Raw genomic sequence first — 18,063 nt, forward strand, 5'->3', positions numbered from 1 at the left:
GTAAGAAGAGAAATTTACGTGGCTTTGAAATTTTTTAAAAAAAAAATTCTTTTAAAGGACTTTGTATCAGATTTCTCGTGAAAGTAAAAACTCGCAGTGTAAAGTAGCACTTACTTATTTACATGAAGTAGAAGCTTTTTCTTAACTCTGTTTCTTCCATCACTTAATAATTACACATTTAAAATGTCTAAAGTATAAATAACAGTTGTTTTAAGACCAAAAAGGAGTGTTCACTAACATTTCGGTACTAGAAACAATAAATGAGGCATGTGCACCTATAAAAAGAAATTTCAACAGTGAAGTTTTTGTCATTTAAAACTATTTATAATATTTGATTTAAAACATTCGATTTAAAACATTCGATTTAAAACATTCGATTTAAAACATTCGATTTAAAACATTCGATTTAAAACATTCGATTTAAAACATTCGATTTAAAACATTCGATTTAAAACATTCGATTTAAAACATTCGATTTGAATAAGTTAAACACTAAAGTTCAGTTTCACATCGTAAAAAAGTTGTTAAATATTTAAGTTTTACATTTTCATGCGACTGGTTAAGTGCATTCAAAACAAGTCAATTATAAACTGCCGCGCACAAATATCGCAATTATTTCAAACATCTTTAATTGATTCGTTAATACATATGCATGATATGTGTTTATTCAACACTACTGTGACGACTCATAAACTTATTACAAAACGTTCTTAATGTTTAAATGATATCAATAAATGTTTTCAAGTTATTTGTAATGCCGATTTTCAGTTACAATTTTATAAAGAAGATTATCTCATTTGGTCCGTCAAAAAAGTTTGGTGAAAAGCTTGGCGCAAATTAATGGTAAGTTTAGTGTTTAAATTGTCGTAACTCTATTTCAAATTTGCGACATACCACAAACTTAGCCATTTGATTTCAGATGATTATTGTTTGTGGGATGGTAACCGAAGTTTGAATATTAAAAAGTTTAAAAAATTGAATATTAAATCTAAATATTTTCAGAATTTTTCAAATTAAAAGTTGAAATTAAGTCACTGATCCGATGGTGATTACAGAATAATATGGATTATGTATTTTTTAATCATTTCTAAGACTTTTGCTACTTTTTCATTTACTTTGTCGATTTAATCGAAGTTTTTTTATTTAAATTTTACAAGCTACTTATGTTAAAAAATAAAACATTAAGTCTAAACTAAGATTATTTATGATGATGTGCACGCTATCATTAAATGGCTGTAAGTGTGGAGACGTTCTTAAATTCTGAATGTTGGTGTTTTTATGATTGCAAGCACTCACCACAAAGAAAATGCAAGTTCTTGTTGAAATTTCTTCTGAACAACCTCCCCCTCTATGATGGATTTTAATTCATCAGCTATCTAACTTTCAAGTTCGAGATGACATAGGCTTGATATCGGTCGTAAAAGTTTTTTCATACCAGTTTTAACTTACACGATTTTAAAAATGTCCATCGTAAACCTTCATACACTTCTGTTATTCTTGCTGTTTCTCAATTTCCTCTGGGAATATCTGGAAAAGTCACCGAGGTATGGTTCTAAGGGAACGTTGAAATACCATTTGATTGCTTTTTTGGTTGTTGATCTAAATATTTTGGCTGTAGATCAAAATCTTTTTCTATGATGTTAAGAAGTTCTTTTGATTTACTATTTCCAACAACAAAATTTGTGCGGTTATCAGATAGTACTTCCACTGGTAATCCTCTTTTATTTACCATCTGATAAAACGCATTTAGAAACGAATTAGCATCCGTGTTATATGCAACCTCGAGATGTTCTGCTCTTGATATTAAACACGTAAAAAAACATAAAAAACTTTTCTTTCGCATTCTCCCTCTTCCTTGAACAGTAAGATATTGTCCAGCAAAATATATATCAATTCTTCCAAACGCTTGTAGTAGTTCATTTAAACGAATGGCTGGTATAGGTACCTTAACATGCTAGGCAGGTTTGCACTTTCTTTTGTTTACATTTATTGCATTGTCATTCTGTTTAACGGATTTCTTCTCTACTTCGCTTGACCCAGTACCGTTTTGACAACTTTGTTAACATTTGATTAGTTCCAATAACTTGATTTCTATTTTTATGAAACTGTTTTATAATTAATTTTGTTACTATGAGACCCTTTTGTCAAAATGTTTAAATATTTCACATCCTTGGGTAAATTTTTTTATCTGCTACCAGAGCGTATTAAACTTTCTTTGTATAATTTTGGCTTTAAAGAAATAATTTTACTTGGTATTGATGTTTTTCCTTTCAACAGGTTCTTGTATTCTTCTTTGAAACTTTCTTTTTCAGCATTGGCACTTATTTCTTTTTCCTATTGATATTCATCAGTTGTTATTTCACTTTTTTTACGTAAGTAAAATTTGCACTGACATTTGCTTAGGATCTATGTATTCATCAGTTCACTCTTTTTAACTTTTTCCAACTTGAAAACCTATTTACATTAACCAGTTGGTTTACATTTTTAGTCATAGATCATTCAAGCCATCACACCATAAACTTACCTAAAGCTTCAGTTACCTTTTCCACATATTTTAAACCAAGGACAGCTCCAAGTAACTTTGGTCTTGGGATACTGATAGATTTTAAGGGACTTACTCTAACTTTGGAAAATTTGATTTTGATAAACATTATTGTTAAGCAACAGCCTAATGCGCTTCACTAGATGCATATGTAAAAATGTGAATGGATTTCTGCCAATTGAATTTCTTCCCAAGCATCAAGGAATTTTTATCATTGGAAGACCTTCTAATTCCTGAAACCATAATTTCGTTTGATTAACTTGTTTGTCCGGAATTTAACATCCCACTTTAGTCCATCAATCCACAACATTTGCATAATAATTTTGTTACGAAGGGTGTAGGGTGAGACGAATAATGGATCGAACAACGATGCTATTTTTTTTAAAAAATCCGTTTGTAAAAGTTGTATTTTTTGTATGAAATAACTTTAAAGGTGAATGAATCCGATTTTGCTTTCCAGACATTACCAAGTGTCTATACTGATGGCAACTTTCCAGAATCTATATTGGTATGCTCAACACGATTAGCTTCAGGTATAACTTTAAGGACTTCCATTGAGTTTGATAGCCATTTTCTTAAGTAGATTTCTGCTGAATGCCGTAGTGCTTATAGCTTAGTTAATAATTGAATTCCTGTCTTTTCATCAACAACTGAACTCATTGTATTGTCCATATAGGTTGATCCAAGAACTTCATCTGAAGCTAATGGTTATTTTTCTGAGTAATTTTTTGCATGTTCTTATGTCACATACTGTGTCTTAAAAGACGAGGAGTTTATTCCAAATACCATTCAATTAAACTGGAACACTTCTGGTTCTGCTTTGGGAACCAAAAATCTCCACAAAATCTAATGGTAACTTTGATCATCCTAGTGTATTCCAATTCTTAAATACATTCCCGCTAGATCACAAGCCAAAGCTAATGGGTATTTTCGAAATCTTAGTAGAACTGTCTCTAGGTTTTATTGAAGCTTGAGACCTTAATAAATAACATCGTTAAGTGATTTACCATTGTATTTTGCATAACCATCAAAAACGATTCTAACTTTAGTAGTTGATTTATCGAAACAGATACTGGAAATGCAGTAGGTACCAACTATCGGATAGATTTTTGCTATCTATTTTCTCTAAGTATTGTTTCTCTTGGTATGAAGCAAAAGATTATGAGTTTCTGTACAACCACTGATTCCACAAATTCTACTATTTTAGATTGTTTTGATCAATTGCTAAAGTGCAAGCATCTAAAACAGTATATTTGCTTTTTAGCAATCTCCCAGCGTTGTATCATATCGTGGGTTTTAAACGTTGGGCATTCCCAAATTTTATGATCATTTTTACAAACCACAATTTTTTTGCTTCAGTTCATTTCGTTTATTCAACTATTTTCTCCAAATAAGGAACTCCCCTCGGATTGCTTTTGTTTATTACCGGTGTTTCTTTGTAAACCGTGGATCGTTTCTGCTGCAGCTGCTTGGAATTCTGCCTATTCACTAATGAACTTTCGAAGTACTTCAACATTTTCACTCATTCCATTTTCATGCATCAAACGTTTATTTCGCATTAAAATCATCTTTGGAATCTTCTTTGGAGTCAGTAATACAATATTCCGTCGCCAAGCTCTTCAGTTCTTTTAGTTTCTTTTAGATTTGTCACGGTAATGTTGAGCAAATAAAGAATCTTTTGATACCTCTCGGATGTTTCTATTGTATACACTTGAAGTTCTCCGGTTCATCCAGGTACATGAGGACTTTTCTTCTACTTCCTAAATATTTTCTTTCAAGTCTATCTTCAGTCATTAAATATTGGTATGGAGACACGTTAAAGGTATTTCCCTAGATCTCCAATTTTGGTAGATTTCTCTCTGATCTCATCTGAATTATTTATTACATTAATCCTTTGACCATGGTTGTTCGTAGATTTAATCGGCAGTTTATACATTCCATAATAAATCATCCACCCAAATTCGCTATTATCTTCTTCGTTACTGTTATCTTTTAAATCAGTGTTCCTTTTTTTTCCGACAAATCGTCGCGTTTGTTTGAAAGGGTTCTAACTGACATTTTTGCCAAAATTGACTTAATCATTTTATTAGGCTATTTAAATCATGATGAACAAAATAAACTGAAACTTACAGCGATATAGCGCAAAACAAGCAAACAGCTAAAGTGCCAAAGTTCTATCTGTAACTTTATTTAACTAATATTTAGTTTGACAAGGTTCTAACTAACAATAACTTCATAATCTCTTGCTGGTTTTTATTAACTAACTATTATGATAGAGAATTTTATACCCAACAAAAATCATATAAAAAAATAGGTCTGAAAGTAGAGTAAAATACCATTAAAGCTATTATTTGAAAATAAAAAAAAATCTTTTTTATAACGTTACTTCAATTGAGACCTGGCACATTGCGAAACAAAATACTGCTTTCGATCAGCATAGAAATAACTATTATAATTCAAAATAAAAGGGGATTTAAGAGCTAAAATTATCTTTTTATTTTAAAGAAATGATGTTTTTGCATTAAGAAATTTACAAACTTACTGCAGTCAATATAAGTACAATTTCCCGCGCCATTCCCTTACGGTAAGTCGATCTAACTATTTTCCAGTGCCTACCCCAAAAAGTAAGTCAATACTTCTTCATTTTTCTTTACTAATCCACAACGGTTAGTCGACATGTGCACTTTGGAACGTTGATCTTACAAAGTAGCTTATTTTAACTAGTTAAATCAAAAATATCAGTAATATTAAAATTTTAACAACTTGTAATAAAACGTTTTTGTAGCAGTAATAAAAACCAGGCTGCGTAGTTAAAAGAGAAACCATGAGGAAAACAATTGTAGCGAAAATGCAAATAAAAACTGATGACACGCTGAAAAACAAATTTTTTCAAAAAGGAATTACGCCAATAGATATTTTTTTCATGTAAAAGAAGAAAAAGTCAGTGTTTGAAAACATTTTATCTAACAACATAGTCAATTTCACAAAAGCTAGTTTACACAGCTCACAACGTCAAATATGTTAAAACAAATACTCCTGCACAAGATCTACGAGGTAAAATCATGAAAGACAAACGTACACCGCACAGTGCATCAAAAAGTTCACCAACTCAGCTAGGGATCACATAAAATCTTTTCCAACAGGTGAGTCACATTGTCGTGTAAGTACCAATAGAGAATACCTTGAGTCACACCTTAATATTTCAAAAATGTGTAATCTTTAAAAAGAGAAATGTATAAACGAAAATGTTGAGCCAGTAAAAAAATCTATGTACTACCATATTTTCTCCACCGAATTCAATCTTGCTTTTCACATTCTCAAAAAGGATAGATGCGACCTTTGTGAAAAGTTTAAAGTTGCTGAAAACACTGATACTATGTCTGAAAAATTGAGAGAAGACTTTGAAAGACATCAAGTTTTTTTTAAAAAAAAAGAGAGTTATACGTGCTAAAGAAAAAAAAGATAAAAATGATCCGGTTTTACTTTTTGACCTTCAAAATGTTATATTGACTCCGCATGCAAAAATTAGTTTCCTTTTTTATCTGAGAAAGCTAAGCGTGTATAATTTGACAACTTACTTTTCAACAACTAAAAAATATACTGTGCATTATGGACTGAATCAATGGTGGGAAGAAGCGGCAATTCTCATGCCAGTGCCGTTTGCAAAGTTTTGAGTAATGTGGCAGAGGAAAACGACTTAATTACTTTGTATAACTCCTGCGTTCCTTAAATTCGGAATAGTTTATTATCAAATGCTGTGTTACATTTTTTAAGAGACAATCCTAACATTAACTCAATCACTATCAAATATTCCCTTCAGGTCATTCATGCGTCCAGGAGGTGGATCATGCCCATAGCGAAATTGAATAGCTCATGTGGAAAACTGATTTTTATAGTCCGATTGGATTGATAAGTATGTTGAAACAAGTTAACAGAAAAAATCCTTGTCGTATCATTCAAATGAAACCACAGGACTTCAATGATTATTCAGTAACAGGAAAGCTATTTAATTACAACTCAGTCCCTTTTTCTAACGTTGCTGTTCTAATATTTACTTAAATATCTCACAACATACGTTTTAAATCTAGCCATGATCGCAATGGACCTATGAACTGTGCGTATGTCAAGTTCAATGAAAAAAACTAACAGAAAGAATGCAGCAACAAGTCCATCAACTTCCACTGTTTTGAATGTAAAATCAAAGATTTAAAATTGTACAAAGGAACTTGCAGACTTTAAAAAAAAAAAAGATATTAAGCTGCATTTCCGTTTCCGCCTCTCGAGGACAGAGACTACTATCGATTTGTTCTTCACCTATAAAATAAACATGAAAAACCTTTAAGGGTTGTACTTAATGTAATGATTTTAAAATGTACCAATAAATGTAGTACAAAAAAAAAAAATGAGTAAACAAAATGTTGTAACCTTGTTTTGTGACTGAAATAATAATCTAATTTATAAAAATTAGCTTTTTATTATATTATTGTTTCAGTTACAAAACTTAAAGTAACTAACTGCTTCAGTCACAAAATTTCAAAATAACTAACATGTTTCTAACTACCGTTAAACAGCAGTTAGAACCTTGTCATGGTGAGAATATGGTTATTTCACCATGACAAGGTTCTAACTGCATTTTGGGGGTATTCATTTTTCTATGAAGAGTAAAACATTTTTTAATAAAAAATAGAAATACTTATAGCAAATGCTTAAGGTTATCATGAGTAAAAAATATTATTGATGGATTTTAATAATTTTTGATGGTAGGAACATAACAATTTTTAACATTAATTTACTCAAAACTACTCGCGGATAAGTTAGAACCTTGTCAAACCAACGCGACGAAATGCCGTTTTAAGTCAGATTTATTAGCCATATACTTATCTTTCTACTGCTTTTGAGATTTTCTGAGCTTTTCTTTTTTCTTTATAGTATCGCTTTTAGCGTCATTTGCCTGTGTGAATGCTAGAGCGACACGGAGAGGGAGAAGGGGGGGAGGGGGAATATTTTCTTCTACTGAACAGTTTTTCTTTGTTACTTGATTTATCAACACAGTTGTTTAACATCTATTTGGTGACTTGTTCCATAGCGTCTGCAAAGTCGTTATTCTTTAAGACTTTCTTTGCATTGTTTATTGTTTATGAGCTCGTAACTGCTTCATAATTCAACCAATACCTCGAGAACTACTTCTTGCGTCACAGTTTTTTTACTTAAAAATTGAATTTTATCTTTAGTTGGAGGCTCATCATCACCAAGCAGTTGAACGAGCTTATGTCTTGTTTGAGTAAATGAAGATTTTAAAACAAGTTTTTTCTTAGTTGTAGATATTTGTAGGTTTTTTAATTTGAATGTAGATATTTCACTTTGAACAGCTATTTCATTTTCAACTTGCTGTTTTGTAGGTTTTCAATTTCTTTATCTTTTCGACGTTCTTTCCTTGAATAAACTACCTTCTGCTACCAGGTTATGATCCAATGTTATTCAAATATTTCTAAGATTTTTACTGCTTTTTCATTTAAATTGTTGATTTTATCGAAAGTTTTTTTAAATTTTACAAGCTGTTTATTATTTAAAAAAGTAAAACGTCTAAATTAAGATTATAATTAAGATGTGCAGGCTATGATTAAACTGCTATTACTGTGGAGATGTTATTAAATTTTGAATGTTGGTGCTTTTATGATAGCAAACACTCACCACAAGGAAATTGCAAGTTCTCGTTGAAATTTCTTCTGAACAGCAAATATAGATTTACAATTAGGGTCGTTTCCACACCTACCGTGAGTTAAACGAAAGTTATTATATTATGTTAGATTACCAAGAAAGTACAAGAACATTAGAAATGAGATTTTGCAACCACAAATACTTTTAGGGATTGTTTAAGATTGTTCCTTAAACTTAAATCATTTACTTACAACTTTTGATCAAACTTTTGAAACAGTTTTCTAGTCTTATCTCGTGTGTTTCACACTTTTCGTATATAGTGTTGACACTTAACACTTTTCGTGTAAGTGACAACCCTATATACTGATTAACAATGTACTCATGGTTTCAAATGAAAGATTAATGCATTTGTAATGATTCTTTTTGAACTTGCTGCTACGTTTCAGATGTCACAATCGAAGATAAACATTTAGTTTTGCACTTGGACATTTGAACTGGGTGTTTTGGCCGTTTTAAAACGTTTTCAATTGGATTTACAATTTCTGATGTTATTTTTAAATTGAAACAAGCTGTTTTTAAATTGAAACAAACTGTTACCGCTATAATATTTTTATCAACATTTCCACATAATTCGCACATTTTATTTATTTACAGTTTGCTGATTAATTTTTATCATTCTGTTGCACATCCTCAGATTAAATTAGGGTTTTATTTGTCTCAAATAAAGGTCTTTTTCAAAAAAGATGTAGCTGCAGGTGTTCAAGATCACTTTTTACACCTAAGTGGTCGTAAGCTTTTTTGAAATGTTTTAAAATACTTGGATTAATGTACGACTCAATAAAGGTTATGTGAGAAGTTGATAAAGTTACATTTGAAAGATTCTGCTCTAAGTAGTTGCAGTGACAATTGCAATTGATAGAGCTGATTTTTGAACAATTTTTGTGTAGTCAATGCTGTTACTGACGGATGGAAAAATTCCGGTCTTTTTAAAACCACTTTTGACATTATTTCTCATAGAAAGATCTATTTTTAACAAATTTAAAGTTACTCATACACTTCCCTTGGTTATTTCCTGTCCTTCATGGTCGATAGTGGCTATTGTTGGCAAAAGGATTTCCACTTTGCTTTCATAGGTCTAAAGACAGTTACATCGAGTGACTGCAGGATATGCGTTGCGTTTGGGAACAATGCAATAAGAATTACTTGCGCAATTTACAATCTGTATATTAAAGTCTATGCTTTCAGCTACCAGTTTTGTCCTATTTTTTTGTCGTACCATTGCAGATGCAATATTCATTTTTATTTTTTCGTTAAGAAGGCATAAATGGATCATTGATCGGATATATGATAAGTATAAAATCACATATTTTTAGTTTATGCTTATCGTACATTTAAAATTTACTACATTTATACTATAATGATAACCAGTTTTGTTAACATTAAAAATTATTCGTGTTTTATTTACCTAATTAAGTTGAATTTAGAAATAAACTTTTATGCAGTTTTAAAGTGCGAATGTAATAAATATTCTGTATTTATAAAAGAAAAATTGGGAAAATAAAAAAATTTAAAGTACATGGCCACGTTGTTACATAAAAATACAAATAAAAATACAAAAAAACACAAATATAAAAGACAAATAACTACTTGTCGAAAATTTCCTGTTGAATTTTAAAAACCTACGATGTGTCGATTTACGGTAAGTGTGGGAACGACCCTACTGAGATAAATATGCTTTTAAATTTTTATGGTATTCATACATAAATGCGGGCCTAATGTAAATATACAAAGGATGTGCGTGACAAAACCGACATTAATTAAAATGAATATTGAAATGAACATTCATTTGAACTGAATTGCAACTCCAGATGATTGACAATAAGATTAACAAAGCTTATCTAAATAGGAGATAATAGTACACATTAAGACGGCAAAAAATATTTCCGATCCTAACTATTTTAAATACAAAAAGGAGCTTTTTTTATCTACAATTTGCGCATTTTATACCAACGAAAATCTTGAGTAAATCACTTAGGAAAAATATATTCAGAAAAAATCACACGAGATACAACACCATATTTTTTTATTTGAAGTTGCTTTTTTTTTGTTCTTTTCCAGTCGGTTACGAACTTATTGTTAATATTTTCAAAAATTCTTCAATATTTTTTCATGGGCCTCGTGAGGGAGGGGGGGGGGAGGCCTCAAAATTGTTTTGTGGAAATTTTTCTTTAGGGATGTCACGTGCGCTTCACATACCACGAGCCTTGAACATTTATTTCTTGTTTGAAATGTATGTTCCAGAAGTTAAATGTTTTCCGTGGAGTTTTCTCTTATGCTTTACTGTTCTTCTATTAAAAGTTGAGCTGCTTTTTTGCGTAGATTCCACGCTTGTTTACTGCAACTTATGTTCTACTACCTTACTATAACAAGAAACGTAATTACTGAAATTCATATTTTTTTAAATTTAATTTTTGTGGGAAAATGACAGATGTCTCATTACGTTCTACAAGGAAGTCTCACTGGGTACTTTTGAAATACTTTATCAAGATGAAATATTTTATCAAAATATTTTATCAAGCCGGCTGTCAGCAATTTATTAACTAATAAGAATTCCAAATAAAAGAATTAACCCGATAAATAACGTCTCCTATTAAAAGACTCAAGCTTTTTTTTCTATGGTTCATTCTTTCTTAACTAAAATGCGCAATATAAATATTTTTGATTTTTTTCTGTTGATTTTTCGATTTCTGGAGCTAGTAATCTTTTCTGGACAACAACGGCCTGTTCTCTTTGTTTCTAGTTTGAGCCCCATTTTGAGTTTGGTGTTTATACTTTTGAACCTAGGAGACGCTGAAAACTTTTGTGATTTTTGTTGGGTGTGATCTGTTTTCTCGGAAAAGAAAAATGTTAATTGTGAAATATTAATCCTAAAAAACCAGCAATATTCATAAATTATCACGTGACTGCCAGGTTTTAAAAAAAAAGACGTTAAACGTATTAAAAGATAAAATCAATTTTAAGTTGTTTTATCTTATGTTATTATTAAAACATTTATTTTTATGTACGTAATCTAAAACGAAAATTGTGTGAACAAGTAGCTAAATTACATGCAAACAATAAAAATAAACCACCATAGTCTTATCCTTCAAAAAAATTTAACTAATTCACGAAATCTGGAAATTTTTCTTTAAGTCAAACTATATGAGACGGTACTGTAGTTTAATGTATACGTTATTGTTATATCTAACGAAATGTTTACAACCTTGAAGATTGAAGAAATCTAACCAATTTAACGCCCAGTTATAAACCTAAATTGTTCACAAATGTTTATAAATCAAGCTCGGAACTTGGTACTCAGAAAAAGCTGCCAAAGACACTTTTAGAATCTTAAAATCAACTGTTGCTCTTTTTAATAAACATTTTTGATTGCAATCCTTAAAACTTTGATTTTTATTAGAATGTCATTTGGGAAGTTTCCTTGTTGTTGTTGAATCAATTGAATAAAAACAAGAATAACTTTGAACTAATTAAATCATATTGAAAAATTTCAATCAAAAGTCTTGCGATGTATTCATTTCACTTTTCCTTTACATCTTGGGTTTTTTTAACTAAAAAATGATCGCTTTGCAGTAGATAAATTGGAACTGAATGAAAAAAATAACATTTTTTTGTATTCTCAATAAAAAAAATTTTCTGTACAAGTGAATGTGAACAAGCTGATAAATATATGAAGCTGATAAAATAACACAAATTAAAAGTCAATTTGGTTTGACCATTCAAAGCACACGAGAAAAAATCTAAAACTCGGATTAAAATTTATTGAATCCAAAAAAATCTTTTGAATTTCCAAGTTTGTTTGAGAGCCTTTTAATCACAGACACACTTATGAACCTCATACAAAAGAAAAATATATTGAAATCTTAAGAAATATGTTAAATTGCAACATTTCGTTTGGGAAACTAGTACTTTAATAAAATCTAAAATATTTTGGTTAGCAGCCTGATGTCCTGACGGTTTTTTATGTTAGCAACCTGACGTTCTGACGGTTTTTTTTACCTGATAAAGAAACAGAATATCAATATAGAATAGTTGAAATTAATGTTCCTAAAATGAAATAAACTTTATTCGTCTCAGAATGTTTGAACTACAATGACTTATACTTTGAAATCGAAATTGGGAGACCATATTTAAAAAAAGGAACACCGCAGTGGTTATTAGACACCGATAAAAAAGGAAATTAGATTAAGCAATGCTCAGTTTTGAGGCTTTGCTGTGTGTACTTTCGTTTTAGTAAGAACATCTTTTGATAGTAAAGGCTTATATTTCTTAGTTGCTAACTTATATTATTTTTATACTATGTTCTGTTGCAACTAATGGATGGTAATAACAGTAGTGGAAATCTATTACCTCTTACATGTGAGTTATATTTGCTATTTTTAATTATCTTTTTTGATAAGGATGGCAAATGATTACATAAAAGCAACTCAATGTCCATCGCTGAACCATCGAATCCTAGAAATTTTTCTTGAATTTATTGGTAAAACACTTTTGTTCTCCAAATGCTATATTCTCACAGATGCAACAGCTTGACTTTCTTTAGCTTTTTCAATATTAAGTTGTAATTTTCCATTTAAAATGATACTTTCCATTTAAGACGATGTATTTAATTTGACATTGAATCTTTTTAAATTATTCTAAAATGCAAACGGTTGGCCGTAACTGAATTATTTTCACCCCAAAGTTCTTCGTTTACATTACAGTATGCGCGCTTAAAATCTGCACTATTTTTTGAAAATGGTTGGTAAAAACAAGTAAAGGGCGTTAAAGTTTGTGCAGATTTTAAGGGTGCATGCTGTATATAAATTTGTTAGAAAATGATAAAGTAATGATAAAGTTGATTTATATAAGAAAACGCTCTTGGTTAGGGAAGTTTCTCATAATCTTTTACAAATGACATTATGTTTATTGGTGGAGAACAAATTATCTGTTGTCTTAGAAAAAGTCTCCTGTCTTAATCTCTTAGAAAAGAGGTCTGAACAATCAATAAAGCATTGTGTTGAAAGGAGTCTTCTTAAAACATTAAGCCTAAAGTAATAATTTGCTCCTTTGAAGGCAAAGTAGGCATTCTTCTTAATATAAAAAAATAAAAATTTGTCCATCTATTCAAATACCTTAATGTTGCAGATTTTCATATTTTAAAAATTCATTTTTTTATCTAAAAGATATAATTTATTTTCGGTGTTTAACTTTGGTTTGGCTTCCGCTATTTTCTCATGACTAAAATGGTTAATTACTATTATTATTATTATTATTATTATTATTATTATTATTATTATTATTATTATTATTATTATTATTATTATTATTATTATTATTATTATTATTATTATTATTATTATTATTATTATTATTATTATTATTAAATCTCCAATGAATTCCCTTGTTGCATTAGCTCAATTAAAGCAGACAGTCAAGTTTACAAATTACATTTTAAAACCTTCAGTTAAGAACAGGTCAAATGACTTTTATTTGCACATAAAAAAATTTCAAAAGCTTCCGTTTGCACTAATTGACCACTTTTAATTTGTTAACTTTTTTTTTCTTTCTTTGTAGATAAAACTTTTTGTTTGAATAAAATCGATTAGAAAGCGTCCGTTTTAAAACTTTTTTATTTTTCCAGTTTTAGAATGCAGAGTTTATTTAGTGTCAAGAAAAATGATGTATTGCTTATATTGCAGAAATTTTTTCCTATTTTGGTTTGGCTCCCTCAATACAATTTGAAAAAATTTCGCGGTGACCTTATTGCTGGACTGACGTGCGGTGTTATTGTTATTCCACAGAGCATCGCATTTGCCAATCTTGCTCAACTTCCACCACAAAACGGATTGTACGCTTCGTTGACGCCTGGTTTGATTTATAGCATATTTGGTACATCGAAAGACGTAAGCGCAGGTACTACAGTAACTCTGGCTTTGTATACATCCAGGTTCAATCCCACCCACTCTACCGTTGGTGCTTCTCTTCTAAGTTTTTTAGTTGGAGATATTTTGCTACTGATGGGCATTTTTAAACTGGGCTTTTTGATAAAGTATGTGCCTCAGCTTGTGATCAGTGCTTTTGTAACAGCGACAGCCATCACCATTATTGTAACGCAGTTTTCTAACTTGCTTGGAATTAAAAAAGCACCTCAAAACGTGTTTGAGATTCTTAAGTACATTATTGTGAACATCAAGCTTACGAACACATGGGATTTGACTATGAGTGTTTGTTGCTTAGCATTTCTGGCTTTTTTTGTTTGGCTTTCGAACAGAAAACTCGAACCTAATCCAAAAAACTATGTTGTTTTCAGAGCGGTGATGAAAAAAGTCATTTGGTTTTTGTGCGCCGGTCGAATGGCTCTGGTGTGTCTCTTTGCCACCATTGCAGTGTATATTTTTAGCTCAAACAATGTTCAAAACAAGTTTTCAATAGCTGGTAATATTCCAAGAGGAATGCCGCAAATAAATGTAAGTGTTTACGACAAACGACGTTTTAATTACTATTTGTGAAATAGCAAACCAATATTTGTAAACAATTTTATAAAGCTTCAACTTTTTTGTTTGTGCTTTTTCTCTAATGAGAAGCTTTTGGTTGCTTTCCTGAATCAATTAAAAATCTTTTATTTATATATAGTCATAAATAATATCGCGTTAGTAATATCTACGGGAGACCGGAGAGAATTGTAGAGTAACTTTTTGATGCCAAAGCTGTTTTTTTTTTGTTCAGAAAGTAAATCGAGGGGACGCACGCAAATTATAAGTGTATCAAATGTTTTAGGGAGACCGTTGATTAAACCAAAGTAATTTGTTTAAAAAGAAAGTTACATATTCTAATTTATAAAAACAGACTCAGAAAATGTGTGTGGGACACACACACTCATAATTTTTTTTTTTTTTCTTTAACTGTAACAGCCTGGGATTGTTAACATTATATATAAAAAAAATCACGGAAATAACCCATCATTACGTATAATAATTAGCTATTAAATAAATTAACACTGATTTGTAGTTTAAAAGTACTAATTTGAGTGGCAGCAGTCAAAAATCGAAGGTCGAACGTCAGAAACGTGCTTTCGCCAGAGGAAACTTTTTTTTCACATTGATTTAAATATTTTTTATTTGTTTGATGAAGTAGGATTTAAATTTTTTATTTCTAAAATGTGTATTTATTTGTCAGAGCCCGTTCCAATCGTTAAAAATAATGAATTCCACAACGAAATCAACAGGGGACTTAATCGAAGGTTTCGGTGCATCTCTCTTTGTTTTACCAATCATCATGTTCATCGAGCAAATGTCTATTGCAAAAGCGTTCGGCAGGAAGTTTAATTACAAGGTGAAAGCGCAACAAGAGTTGATTGCAATAGGCATGTGCAACATCGTTGCCTCTTTTTATGGAGGTTGGATTGTGGGTGGAAGCTTCACACGTTCGGCTGTAAACTCAATAAGTGGTGCTCAAACACCTTTAGCAGGTCAGCTTGCTATTTTAACGTCCTTTTTAAATACTAATATGCTTTTCTAATTTTAGTTTTAACTGGGATATATATTCTTATTTTCCTTACAAGGTTTAATTTCTGGTGTAATTGCTTTAATCGCCCTACAGCTGTTAACCCCAGCATTCTATTACATACCATCGTCCGCTTTGGGAGCCATGATGTTGATGGCTGTATTACCAATGATTGAAATAAGTATGCTGAAAAATATTTGGAAACTGTACAAATGGGGTTTAATCCCGTTTTTTGCTACTTTCTGGGTCAGTTTTTACAAACTAGAATACGGAGTTTTAGTGGGAACAGGAATTTCCTTAATAACGATGATCTCGCGCCAACTTCGCCCAAAATACTTGCTTCATAAAGATTATCAAAATAAATGTATAACTCTACTGATGCTTGAAAACTTAACTTATCCTGGTTTGGATGCTATGAACAAGATTATTCATTCTGAAATAAAGAACTTCGAAGGAGTTGAAAGATTATTTCTCGACATGTCAACTATGATACGAGTCGACTTTACAATTCTTAAAGATTTTGAATCTTTGCAAAATGATCTTACAAAATCCGGTCTCACTATATGTTTTATTAACTTTTCGCGTGAGTCAATTAAAAAAATTTTCTTAAATGCCGGACTGATTAGTGCCGAAGAATCCGATTTTAAAAATGTTTTATCACACAACAAAAATGTTTTCCTTAATATACGAAATCTTAAAGATGAAGTGTCAGATTCGGATGTCTTATTGGAGAAGGAGAATTACACTTACTTGAATACACAAGATAATGTAAATTCCTCTCAATTTGACAACATTGAATCATTATCGAGTTGAGTATATCTACTGAGCTTTCTATTACATGTTTACCATCATAAAAAATAAATTGAAGCGTTTCACTTATGTATATCTTAAACTACACTTTGTGTTATTTTACATGAAGTGTTTACTCAAAATGGTCGAATCTTTATTATGTTTACAGTAAGATGTTTCAAAAATCTTTTTACTTTCTGAAACAATGAACGAATTTCATCGTTTTATATTTAAGAATGGAAAATAACCTTCGATTTTTGGGAACAACATAGAATTTTCAAAATCATTGAAAAAAACTTTGGGTATTGCCTTGGTATTGAGTTCCTCTTTGAATCTTTTGTTAAACAGTCCCAAATATGTTTAACGGAATGTTGAACTGTTATTTTATCAAACTATAGATTTTATTGTAACAGCATGTTTATTAAGAAGTTTGAAACTTCTTTAAAAAGAAAGATTTCTTCAAGGAAATATATTGACATTTTTAACAGAAAATTTAAAACTTGGATCACGTACCACACTAAATATTTATGTATTGCAGAAAAGAATGCTAATGTGATTTTAAAGGGAATTCGAGTTTTTGAGATTTTGTTAAGCTTTCTATTTAAACTGTTAAAGGGTTTCTACTTGCAATGCCTCAACTAACTCAGTTTTTTTTCTAGTTTACTCTGATTTCTTTGATTTATATAAACTGGTTAACAAAATTTTAATTTTCTTTTGTCGCATGAAACCAATGTCAAATTTTGAATGTACCAGGGCCACCAAATAACATATTAATGAAAAAAATTGGCACAATCAGGTGACATCAAAACATATATATATACATCACAACCTTGTGACATCAAAACATATATCTTCATAAAAAGTAAAAAAATCAACTTAGAGAAATTATTGCTTGTTGTACAATAAATACTATTAATTATCGTGAAAATTTGGCTTTCGATTGGCCCCTTCTAAGTCTCCAATAATAGCGCAATCAAGAGAAATAAGTCCAGGATTTCTCTTACCTTTTTGTCATTCGCAGCGCCTAAATTTGCCAGAGAGAAATCCTGAGGAGAGTCCAGCATATGTATTTTTAAGGATTACACTTATAATCTTTATATGACATTAAAAGCTCATTTATCAAGTCTATGTAATTTTCCGCTTTATAGTTTCCTAAGAAATTTCGGACAACACTAACAAAATATTTCTAGGCGACTTTTTCTTACTCATTCAGTTTTTCTTCAAAGCTTTTTATCATTTATCAGTTCCCTTATTTGTGGATATACAAATATTCTCCCTTTATTTTTTGCCTCGCGAAGTTTGGGGAATTTCTCTTTAGGTATAGATTTTGCAAAAATTTTTATCATGCTGAACTCTATGTATACCGATGGTAAAAGTATGTTACCAGAGTTCAAGACAAGTTTGGATACTGGATAGTATGTTTGGACTTGATTATGATGGCTTTAGTTTGAGTCAAACAAAAATAATAATCACTCAAATGATCCTTTGGTTCGGTCCAAATGATCGGTTTAGCAAATGACAAATGTCTAGGT

The 18,063-nt window shown here is 30.5% G+C and overlaps 1 protein-coding gene across 2 annotated transcripts; it reads left to right on the forward strand.

Annotated features, from left to right (window-relative positions):
• The first annotated feature begins 661 nt into the window (after positions 1–661).
• LOC145185254 (sodium-independent sulfate anion transporter-like) lies at positions 662–17,232 on the forward strand. 2 transcript variants are annotated; one of them, XM_090098981.1, is made up of 4 exons: positions 662–843; positions 13,939–14,706; positions 15,416–15,707; positions 15,801–17,232. In XM_090098981.1, the coding sequence occupies exons 1-4, from the start codon at positions 841–843 to the stop codon at positions 16,553–16,555; spliced, it is 1,818 nt and encodes a 605-aa protein (XP_089955107.1). In that variant the 5' UTR covers positions 662–840; the 3' UTR covers positions 16,556–17,232. The 2 variants fall into 2 exon arrangements, with proteins under 2 accessions (XP_089955107.1, XP_089955106.1); XM_090098980.1 differs by having other exon boundaries at positions 663–843; positions 13,881–14,706.
• Positions 17,233–18,063: the final 831 nt, after the last annotated feature.

The sequence above is a fragment of the Hydra viridissima genome, unplaced genomic scaffold (genome assembly GCF_058129835.1).
Source record: "Hydra viridissima isolate aposymbiotic clone 2 unplaced genomic scaffold, HvirCarnegie_v1 scaffold_9, whole genome shotgun sequence".
NCBI lineage: Eukaryota > Metazoa > Cnidaria > Hydrozoa > Anthoathecata > Hydridae > Hydra > Hydra viridissima.

Bases quoted from the DNA above. Each gene is read 5' to 3' on its own strand.
- LOC145185254 (XM_090098980.1), top strand. From the start codon at position 13,888: ATGCAGAGTTTATTTAGTGTCAAGAAAAATGATGTATTGCTTATATTG. The intron at 14,707-15,415 runs GTAAGTGTTTAC...TTTATTTGTCAG, and splicing joins GAGGAATGCCGCAAATAAAT to AGCCCGTTCCAATCGTTAAA. The intron at 15,708-15,800 runs GTCAGCTTGCTA...TTTCCTTACAAG, and splicing joins TGCTCAAACACCTTTAGCAG to GTTTAATTTCTGGTGTAATT.